General features: G+C 35.5%; 1 protein-coding gene across 5 annotated transcripts in view; it reads right to left on the bottom strand.

Annotated features, from left to right (window-relative positions):
- The window catches only part of LOC144837646 (DNA polymerase lambda-like), an 88,184-nt gene that overhangs the window by 60,062 nt on the left and 15,673 nt on the right, over positions 1-12,449 (bottom strand). Inside the window, exon 8 of one of the 5 annotated variants that reach the window (XM_078692847.1) lies at positions 9,363-9,609. The exons of the other annotated variants lie outside the window; for them this stretch is intronic. Within the exon in view, the coding sequence (XP_078548973.1) occupies positions 9,593-9,609 (17 nt within the window). The 3' untranslated portion in view covers positions 9,363-9,592. Of the gene's footprint in view, positions 1-9,362; positions 9,610-12,449 lie in introns of those variants that run through there. 5 annotated transcript variants of the gene reach the window in all.

Below are 12,449 nucleotides of genomic sequence, written 5' to 3' on the forward strand. Positions count from 1 at the left end.
ACATGTTATGTCATTATTTTGTATGAGAAATATGACTGAAAAACGCAGATAGTTTAGATCGAATGAATATTTAAAAAAACATACAAACCACATTATTTTTTTTAAGAGTTATGCAAGAACTTGTTGATTTTATTTTTCAAAGCTATTGGAAGACCCAGGATTCATTGAAGGAAACAATAGACACGTACCGGTACTATGTATATAAAAAAATATATATTCAAAGAAATATATTTTTTTTAAAATAAGTGGTAGGACAATGACCATTGAAATAAGTCTATAGTTACGACTGTTATACCAAGAACGAAGCCATACGAAACTGAGTCTATTTTGAAAGACTTAATGAAGAAATAATGAGGAACTACTAAACACGTAGATAATAGATAATAATAATGTTACTAAAAATAGTATTCAAAGAATTCATTAAAAAATGCAGGTAAATTTAACATGCACGTGCTGGTTGACGGCGGCGGTTCAACGACGCGCGTGCGGGTTGACGGCGGTTGAACGCGTGGCGTGCGGGTTGACGGCGGCGGTTCAACGATGCGCGTGTGGGTTGACGGCGGTTGAACGCCCGGCGTGAAGGTTGACGGCGGTTCAACGCGCGGCGTGCAGGGGTTGATGGCGGTTCAACGTGCGTCGGTTGACGGCGGTTGAACTCGCGTGCGGGTTGACGGCGGTTGAACGACGCGCGTGTCCCAAATTATTCGGCTCTTTTGTTGTTGACAATTATAAAACCAGGTTATGACGTAATAAATATTAATTACGATAATATAATATCTTGCCAACAAACAAACAATATTAATTATTTACAACATTACATAGAAACACATTTTTAATCGGATTCAACTATCAGATTTAGGAAAATTCATAGAATAGAAACGGAATAGTATCGCTCCGGAAGTATGCACTACCGCCTTCGATATTCTTATTCACTGGTCAAAATTATTAATATAAATGTTTAAGAGATTACATAGAAAAATATTTCTAATCTTAATGACTGTTCGTAATAATAAGAATACTATGAAAATCTTCAGTCCGGAAGTATTTAATATATACAACCTGTCATGTAAGGTAAAAGAACTCATTTTAATTTTTTCATAAATAAATATCGTGTAAGATATTATGGGAAACTATTCGACTAGAAAAAATTAAAATAAACCAAATCCGTTTTGATCGATTTACTTTTTAGAAATCTCAATTACAATACAATTTAGATTTAGGCCTAATGATGAACCAAGCAAAAAAATACAGAAGATTCCTTTTAAATTAACTAAAATGGTTGTTTTCGAATTGCTTTAAGAACATTCTCACCAAAACCATAATAAAAAAGATAGACGTATTTACACGCGGTTTGGAAAAGTGTTTAAAGCTCTGTCTACACTATCAAACTGTATGTGACAAAAAAAATGTGATATGCCCATATGGACATGATGATGTCATATCACTACCATATTTAAGCACACCACTACCATATTTTGGCGCATCACACTTTCTGTGTCAAACTAGTTTCATAGTGTAGGCCTAGACAGAGCTATATAAATAAAAACCACAAATAATACGGTATGAAAATATGTAAATCAGATGTAAACCAATTAACAACGCAGTGCGGCGACATTATTTTGTTTCATGTTATGTCAGATTACAATTGTTGTTTTGGTGGTAAATTTGTATATTCATCGTCGTCATACATTTAATCATCAACTGTTTTTATGGTATTATTGACATACAGATGTTGCTGGTATATTTTTATCGATTATGAATACGCTGGAGATGTTTGTAACTGGCAATAAACATGCCACATGGACTGTTCATAAAATAAGCTTATTTATCAGGGATATGTAAATCTCCCTGTTTTTTTTTAAATAACGAAATATTTCTTACAAAAAAACGCCGCTCGACTTGTTGACGTAACAGTTAAAAGATATATTGTCCCGCTAAAAAATATATATTTGTTTCAATTTTTTTATGGAATATGCCATTTTAATTTCACATAGGTCTAATAATTATTCACTTTGACCAAAAACTGTATCGAAAAAAAAGCAAAAAAATACTTAAATTGTCTGTCAGACAATGGTTTTTGGTTAAAATAAATGTGTTTTGTCTTTTTTATAAGTGAAATAATAATTTTTGTTGGTTTTTTTTTACAGAAGTGAATAACTGCTACTGAACAATAACAATTGTGACAAAATCTCGTAACAGGTTTGTCTATTTTTCTTCGTAAATACCACCACCACCATCACCACCAATAGGCCCACAACATCTCAGCAAAGAATCATATTTTACTTCATCATATTATTCTCCAATAATAATAAAAAGGCTGCCAATGCCACGAAGTCAACAAACATTTAATGACGTCATTATCAATTAACCATTAATTGCTAATTGATCTTTGAGTTAATGTGTTCGGAATTCAACAGTAGTTCTTGATAATTCTGTATAGTCATTCGAAAACAATAAACGTTTGTCGAAGTGTGGATTTTATTCGACGGTGGCCGCACTTTTTTAACGTTCTATTTTCTTTGAAATCGAAATTACAACAAAAACGCAAGCTTTGATACGTACATAGTATTAAACGGGTCATGCTATATCGGTATATAAATATTCACAACCACACCAACCGCTGATGCAACATACCCGTAACTACTACTCGATGAAGTACGCTACGAATACAAATGTTCGCGTGTTGTTTTCATAACTATTATATATTCTATAATAAATAAACACAACAGGCACAGAACATGGATTCTAAACCGCCCGGTGATATACTGACATTAATTAATTTAAAATAATTAAGATGAGGCAATCTTTGAGAATGTCGTCCCAACTGAGATTTGAACCCGGAACCTTCTGCTTGATGTCCTAACCATTAGACCACTGGGGCTTTTATGGTATTGTTCAAACTCGATTGGATTATAGCGACTTTTAACATTCTCGGCGTACGGTACGGCGGAACAGCACTAAGTCCCTCAATTGATAATGTATTAAATATATATAATAGCCTATAGGCCTATACTTTGATGGCATAGCCTAAACAATTCCTCTATAACACCCATATGCAGCTGCAATGCAATGTTTACTATGGTCAGCCACGTCACTCTTAATAACGAATGGGTACAGTGTTTATCTACACCGCACGCTTATTATACCGCGGCGCTTATTATACCGCGCGGCGCTTCGGTCATTTACGGTAAAGCAAGAGTGCGTTGATTCGTCTTCAAGGTTAATTTTCAATACGTTTCACAATAAATTACATAAGGGATATGAAGATAAAAATCTAATGCACTTAATAAAAAACAATATGCTGAATATCCGACAGTTGAAGACAACAACTGAAAACAATTCATTAATCACGTTTGATCTCAAACGTGTCCTAACATCCATCAATTAATTTATTTATTAGGAAAAGCACTTGCCTGATATGACGAACATCGACGCGTGTAATATACGGTACAGGCTTACATTCACATGGTTCACACCAAACTACAACATAATACACACACTCGCTTCATTCTACAGTGACATGGTTCACACCAAACTACAACATAATACACACGCTTATTTCATTCGTATTAAAATCACCGTGATATATGACTTAAGCTATGTCTACTATCAAACTAGTTTGACAAACAAATTGTGATATGCCCAATGGCAGTGATTTGCTTAAATATGGTAGTAATATGGCATCATCGTCTCCATATATGGGCACATCACATTTTGTTGTCACATAACATTTGATAGTGTAGACAGAGCTTAAAGTTAAATGGTCCAAATGACCATGTCTATGTCTACACTATCAAACTAGTTTGACAAAAAAAGGTGTGATGTGCCCAAATATGGTAGTGATGTGCTTAAATATGGTAGTAATATGGCATCATCGTCTCCATATATGGGCACATCACATTTTTTTTGTCACATAACATTTGATAGTGTAGTGTAGATGGTCCAAATGTAAATCACCGCGTAACAAACGGTCACATTAAGGCTACCACATGGTGAACTTCATATTACTACACCTCATTGGTATTGCTATAGGGCCTGTTACTAAAATCTTTCATCTGAGCCAAACGTATAGAATATACATATTATATTTACTGAAATAACAATCGTTACATTTCAAAGCTCTTTGTAGAAGGCGCACAAATTAAAAACATTTTAGGCAAAATGCTGAATTTGATTTACTGTCCAAACGGAGATGGTGACGTGTATGCATCTAAACCTAAGTGTGAACACAGAGAAAACGATACATATTGTATGAACATGGCCTTAATCTTGGTTAAAAGCACTTACAAATGCGATTTAATATCAATGACGTCAGAGCCTGCCTTGTTTTCTAATCTAGCTCAGCTCCGTTCAAATCATACACAAATTTGAATCAGTTCGCATATCGCTGTGGACGATCGAGTTGATATTGCATGCATTTAAAATCATACCTCCCCTGCCTCTCATCATACAATCCTAACCCCTCTAGATCCGTGGATCAACAGACAAATGTCATTTTGTGAGGCTTAATGTGACTGTTGTTGTTGTTGTTTAAAACGTAACATGGGTCGTATTCAATGTTCTTTATAAGCGTCGCGTGACGCAAGCAATCAGACTTTGAATTAAATAGGTTATTTTGTAGTTTTGATAAAGTTAATCCCTTCCGTAAAAAAAACACGAAAAAAAAATGTTTTCTCATATAAAACGACAATTTTCTTTGGTCAAATCCAACCAAAAACCCATTGGCTGGCAGTAAATTTTAGTATTTTTTGTTTAAATTACAGGCTTTCAGGTAAATAAATTTTCTTTCGATTCAATTTTTGTTCAAAGTGGATAACTTTTATGTGACATTAAAATGGCATATTCAACAACAAAACAAAAAATAAAAATTATTTTTTCGGGGGGAAAATACAACTTTAAGGAGTGTTCGAAATTAACAATGCGTTGTGTAATAAAAGTAAAGTACTAAATGCGTGTTTAATTTTCACTCCAGTACACAAAAAACAAAGATGTTAACACGCAGGAATTGAACAACCATTCATTTTATAATTCATTCCGTAACATTGTAGTGAAACCGAAAGTTGTATGGAAGAAGAAAATAATGAAAGTTGATAAGTTGCGTCCGACGAACGGATGAATGAAGGATGTTGAGCAGCACGCTAGATCACAGTTGGCTAGATTAAACACACATGATGATGTGAACGTTTCATTGCATTCTTTAATCAAGCGTGGTTCCCACTAGCGACGCAACGTAACGCAACGCAGCGACGTTTGACGCAAAGTGTTGTATTGCGTAATCACAAGTGGGAACCGACGACGCAATAGTGATGCAAACATCACATACTTGATTTTACGCAGGCGGGGGAAAACACAATGATTGGAAGGGCATTTTCTTACGTTGCGTTGCTAGTGGGAACCACGCTTAAGGAGGAGCCTAGTTCAACAACACTTGTGTATACTGCTAATACTTGGTTCCCACTAGAGACGCAACACGAGAACGTACGGAATGTAAAGCGTGGTTCACACTAGAACGCAACGCAGCGACGTATCAACGCAAAGTGTTGTATTTCGTATTCACAAGTGGGAACCGAAGACACAATAGTGATGCAAATATCGCAGGTTTTATTTCACGCAGGCGGGGGGAAAACACAATTATTAGAAGGGCATTTGCTTACATTGCGTAGATTGCGTTACGTTGCGTCGCTAGTGGGAACCACGCTTAAAGCCTGGTTTCCTGTCGACGTAAGATTTGGAAATGCTAACGTTTGTTACGATTGTTGCGTTTGTTACGTCTCTTCCGTTAAGTTGAACAAAAATGAACGTCGTTTTGATCGTTCTGAACCGCAGGCTCACGAGCCGATAACGACCCTTACGTAAAGTTGACTTTTTTAACTTCAAGCGCTTACGGTCGTCTTATGATCGTTACGTAAAGTTGAAATTTTTTTCTTACGCTTCCGTGTTTGCTCGATCGATGGTTGCCCATGTCAGACAATTGTTTTTCAGGTAGGCAGCCTAGGCTTAGAAAGGCATACATGCTGTGTGGCATATACTGTACATAGGCCTACTAGCTACATAAAACATGCCTAGGCCTAGGCCTACATCATAACCACTACTATTTTACTGTAATATAGGCAAGAGGCCTGTACTAAAAATGTCCTAGACCGTAGCCTTCTTGTAGGCCTAGCCTAGGCCTACTTTAGTAATACTAGGCCTAGGCCTAGGCTAGCCTACTACTAAAAGCCTTTTTTTAGGCCTACCTACTATATAGCCTAGGCCCCTAGTACTTAGTAGTAGTAGGCCTCCTATACTAGCCTACTAGGTTAGGCCCTACAAGTACTAGGCCTAGGCCAATTAAGTGGACCACCATCTGTAGGCCTAGGCTAGCTTTGAAATTAGGCATAAATCTCTCATTTTTTTTAGTGTGACTTTATTTTATATGATAGGCCAAATTTAAAAAAAAACATTTTAAAATTTTAATGTATTGGATCTACACACTCTACACAATAATTCCAACTTCTAAACTGCAACAAAAATGATCTACAGTGAAACTTTTCTTTTACATGCCCTTTGGTTGGAATGTGTTTAAAAACTAAATCTTTGTAACTAAAAATGTTATCTATACTGTACACATAACTATAACTAATAACAGTAGGTCAGCTGCTTAACAGGAAAATTCTATAAAATTAAAATTTGTAGTCATTAACTTAAGAAAAACAAGTGAAAAACACTTTAAATATGTTTAATTATTTTTCTTTGATTTAAAATAATTATTGAAAAGCTTCAACACACTAGTTTTAAAATGTTAAATATTTTTACAGAGCAAATTTTAAACACAAAATGAGGCCTATAATGATTCCAAAGTAAATACTGCCCAGTACATAGGAAATATCACACTTATTTATTATTAACATTTTTACATGTGAACAGAAAGTCTGCTTCTAGTACCACTGAAAATTAAACAAAACATTGATATTAACATTGATAATGTATCAACATTAAAAGTGTATGTGTTGCATTTACAAATTGTTTTGCTTTATTAAATAGATATACAAGAATGACACCAGAAAGATTGAATCAACTTGTGTCCTTAATTCAACCCCATCTGAAAGAGAGAAATTACAGTACAGTGTACCACAGTTTCAGAGTTTAAAAATATGTTTATAGTTTTAGTATTTCAACTTTTTAGATTTATTTAAAGGTTTAATTTCCTGTATCATATATATTGTGTGACACAGTGTATGCAAAGAAAGTTACTGTATAGGGCCTATATCACTTAAGGTAATCAGTAAAAGTGTTTGTGTTTGCTTTTTAAAAATGTATTTAGTTAATAAGTAAGTAATTAGTATTTAGTTAAAGGTTTGATTTTCGGTATTGTATATTCTGTATGCCATGGTGTATGCATCTATTATTTTTGAGAATTTATATAAATGGCCTAATCCATAAAATAGTATTGTGCAGAATGTATTTGTAAATAAATTTATTTAACAAGTATTTACTGTATGCTTCTTATTATTAAGTGTGGAGGGATATTGAATGGAAATATTATTTAATAACTTTATTATTATTATTATTACTATTATTATTATTATTAATTGTTATTAAATATCTTACCTTCTGTATATTTAATATTACATCTACTGCATCAGAGTCTAATAGCATGCTTCTTATAACAACACAAACAACAAAAACATTGATTAGAAAAACTCAGATGGAGCAAATAGTGCCAGTTTAAATTGTTTAAAAACATCGAATCATTTCTCCTAATAAAAGAATAGTTAATGAACTTAATTACCGGAATGAGAATGTGTCAATAAAATAAAGAAAAGTGTGAATAGAAAGAACTTTAATATAATTGTACGTTTTTAATATAGGGCTAATTTTTATCCTTTTTTGGTAAAGAGGTGTTGTAAAAAAGCTGCTTTTATTAATGAAATTCGTATTTTCGTATCTATTAAAAATAGGCCTATCCTTTTCCATTGTATATCTTGCGCTTACGACTCTTACGCTTACGTAAAGTTGACTCCAAGTCAACTTTACGTAAGAAGCGTTAATAACGCAACGCAAGTGATCGCAAGCAATAAAATCCCGGTTTCCTGTTAATTCGCGATAAATCGACGTATCAGACGGAGATTCGATACCCCGGTTTCCTGTCGATCGTCTATTTTTCTTGCGTTTACGTCGATTTCACCAAAATATTGTCGTAAGCGGTTTCCTGTCAAATGTTGGTTTCTTACGTAAAATCGACGTAACAATCGTAACTGACGTTAGAAAAACTGCCTCTTACGTCGACAGGAAACCAGCCTTAAGTGAGATGACCAATCACAAGCGATGGATTATTCGAACTGTCGCTTGTCATTGGTCAACTCGCTTGCGTTGCGTTTACGTACTTGCGTTGCGTCCTAGTGGGAACCAAGCTTTATGAACGAGCGAGGATCCGGGGAAGAGTGACCTGACCATTTGCTAAAATTCAATTCGGTCATAATTAATTTGAATAATTAAAATTAAAAACGAAATATAAGGTGAATATGAATAGAATTTAAACAAGTATATGGCCGCCGAGATGATTTCTATTTTTTAGGAGGTAATTCATAATTGGACTGGACCCAACTCATTAATAATAATAAATTGCAATGCGTATGAACACAGCTCACCTAGCGAAATAAATGACGTATTGTAAGTGTAACTTGTGCAATAATGTTGTTGTTTTGAAAACAATAACAGACAGTGTGGTTACACAAGGCATCAATTATTAACTAGCCTAGGCCTCTCAAACATGGAATTACAATTAGAATGTATTTCATAATCAGACAAGACAAAGGTTACGGTACAACAACTTTCAAACATCAATTCTCCTGCTAAGATAAATACACATTTCTATTGTATTATTATAATCATTTTCTATAGGCTTATTTATCTATGTTTTATTTAAATTTTTTGACTTAATAAATGAACACACGATAAAGGCCAATTTACACAGGCGAGTGGTAACGGTAAGCGGCAAACCGCGTAGCTTGTTCCACGTAGAATCGTAGAATCTGTATCTATTATGCGCGGAAACCGCTCGTCCGCTCCGCGTTGTGTGTAAATGGTCATAAGGAATAACATATAGGCCTATTCTATATTTTTATTACCGTTACCGCTTTGTAAATTGGCCTTTAGTGTGATGCGGCGGTACAGAGTTTGTTCGCCTGATTCGTATCTTGTTACCAAACTCGCAACATCCCTACCCCCTACAATTCACATTTCGTGTTACTGCAATTATTATCGAGACCTGTTAAAACAATGCTTTTATTACCATGCATTGTTGAACATGAATAATTTTGCAAATATTTACAAATGAATGCTCACAGAACACAGTTGGTAAAATTGAAAATTATTAAAAAGAAAAGTTTATTTTTTATTATCAACTAAAAGAAAGCATTTTGTACCAGGCCATTATTTAATTAAATGATTCATTATCAGCGTTGTAAACTTGAACTTTAGGGCGACAAACTTGTACAGTTTAATGACTTTTTAGAATAGTTTGACGTAGAAACTCGACTTGAACAATTTCATTTTGTCGGTTGCAGTAAGCACAGGGACGTTGCATAATCCGCCAGACGGCCAGTCACATTTAACAAGAGATGGAATCTAGAAAATAATATCCGAAAGGTGATTATTATTAATTAAATTCACTTTTTTAATTGTTAGGTTCCTTGCTGGTTTATCAAGTTAAATTAATCTGTCTGCAAATTGACGGACCTCCTTATATAGTAAAAAAAATGCGCGCGCGACAAAGGGCAGACTATTAAACGTCAAACTGGTATAGGTATATACTTGCGACTGGGGAAACATTCTGATGATCCAGACGTCATCGGATGTTGACAAGCGAATGTATTATTTGTAAACAAGAAAGTAAAGAAACAAAAGATATTCCTTTAAGACGCAGAGACATTTATTGAGCCAAAGTAGTCCCTTTTAAGAGGGCGTGCTTGAATCTGAGCGTATTATTACAGAATTGGTATTCATGATACCAGATGTTTGATCCTCTCATGGTATTTTATAGTTAGGAATTATAAATCGAGATAGGCCAGTTTAATTTGGATTAATTTCCAAACAAAATGTAGTGTGTAGATTTACAACGTAAAGCGTGGTTCTCACTAGAAACGCAACGCAAATACGTACGCGCAACGCAAGCGAGTTGACCAATGATAAGCCACTGTTCGAATAATCCATCGCTTGTGATTGGTCAAAACACTTACGTTGCGGTACGTCCTTGCGTTGCGTCGCTAGTGGGAACCAAGCTTAACGTGTAATCTCATACGAGCAGGCCTAGTAGGCCTACTCGGAAGACGCAGAATTGAAAAACCTAGAAGACCTTGCAGCGAACAATTACAGTAGTTAAACTGTAAAAATCATTAATAAATACTAAATTTAGCCGAATAATCTGGCGAGGGCGTTGATCCACTTAACGCAGTCTCGTAGGAAAACCCTGTTAGGCTAATCCTTCCGTAAAGCCCAGGGATTTGTCGGTCTCAGAGCTGGGCGCGCGCGGCATACAAGCAGTTGTTGGGCAGACGGTTTATGGCGGTTTAATTACTATTTTTCTAATTCCTTGCTCCATTTTAATATGTCATACGTTACGTATACTGCGGATGGTTGTCACGTTCACCTTGTGGTGCTAGTGTAGTAAAAACCTAGTTGTTGTATACATAATTTAAAGCTTGGTTCCCACTAGAACGTAACGCAAGGACGTAAACGCAACGCAAGCGTTTTAACCAATGACAAGCGAAGTTATAGACAGTTAGCAATCACAAGCGAATAAGCCATCGCTTGTGATTGGTCAATTCACTTGCGTTGCGTCGCTAGTGGGAACCACGCTTAATAACTTCATTGTCAGAATGGGTATTAATGAGACTACAATAATGGAATTCCTCTTTGCCAACGATGTAAATTAAAATATTCGGAATAATCTGTATAGACTGTATAGTAGCCAATGTACTGTCCCAGCTGTGTAATGCGTGGTTCCTAAAGCGTGGTTCACACTAGAACGCAACGCAGCGACGTATCGACGCAAAGTGATGTATTGCGTAATCACAAGTGGGAACCGACAACGCAACAGTGCTGCAAAAATCGCAGGTTTGATTTCACGCAGGCGCGGGGGCAAACACAATTATTGGAAGGGCATTTTCTTACGTTGCGTTACGTTGCGTCGCTAGTGAGAACCAAGCTGTATAGAGACGCAACACAACGACGTAACGCAACGTAAGGGATTTGACAACCGATGGATTATTCGTACTGTCTCTTGTCATAGGTCGACTCGCTTGCGTTGCGTCTACGTCCTTACGTTGCGTCCTAGTGGGAACCAAGCTTAAATATGACCAATCAGTTATACTGGATTAAACCATACAAAGCTAGCGAGTTGATTTGGATTAACCATTCATGATATTTCATGAATTAGATTTTTGTTGGCCCGTTCTAAAATGTTTTTGCGGAACGCGAGCTTAGCAGCAGAGGCAGGGGTTCGTCAATAATTGAAAAACATTTGGAAAAATAATTAGGCCTATATCCAAATATAAGAAAATCTATTTTGAACTACAAATGAAAATAAAAACGAATGCAAAGCAATTAGATGAAGACAAATAAAAATACTGGTATTAAGTGACATTACAAGTCATTAAAACTAGTTAATGAATTTAATATATACTCATCCTTGGTTACCCTAGGTTATAATAACAAATCATTAAACAAGAAATCTGCATTCAAAATATAGTGTCAGTAAAATTATAAAAATGAGCAACAATAATTCGTCAAAGTGAAAGCTTTATTTTATTTCTTCCAGCAAACAAAAGGCCAATTTACACGGTAACAAAAATATAGAATATATTTTATTCATTATGACCATTTACACACAACGCGAGGCGGACGGGTGGTTTCCGCTCAGGATAGATAAAATAGAGATTCTACGTGGGACAAGCTACGCGGTTTTCCGCTTACCGTTACCGCTCGTCTGTGTAAATTGGCCTTAACACAATGGAAGAGGACTGCCGAGTCAAGAGTAGATATCTATCACACTTTAACACTAACTTCCAGAACATAACAAATACATTTACATGAAAAATGATTGCCGAACAAAAAAAAACCGATCGTAGTCAATGGCAAACTCATTACAATAACAATAGAGGCATGTTTTCTTTTTAAGCGCATACAACATATAACCTGAGATAACCGGTCGTAGGCTCTTCGAAGAACATTCTACATAACGCCACTGGGTATTTTAAAGTGACATAACGGCCACATAAAACTGTGTAATCTGTCACATCACCTTCACCTCAGTGAAAGCTAGGGCAAATTGGACCACTGGACAGCAACACTTGTTTATACTTGTTTATAGTAACTCCCATTAGAAATCCCATTAGAGCTATTATAAATTCCACAATATACCAACTCAGTGAACATTTAATAGATTATCATATTCTCTCCAGTCTTCG

This window comes from Antedon bifida, chromosome 3, assembly GCF_963402885.1.
Source record: "Antedon bifida chromosome 3, ecAntBifi1.1, whole genome shotgun sequence".
Classification (NCBI taxonomy): domain Eukaryota; kingdom Metazoa; phylum Echinodermata; class Crinoidea; order Comatulida; family Antedonidae; genus Antedon; species Antedon bifida.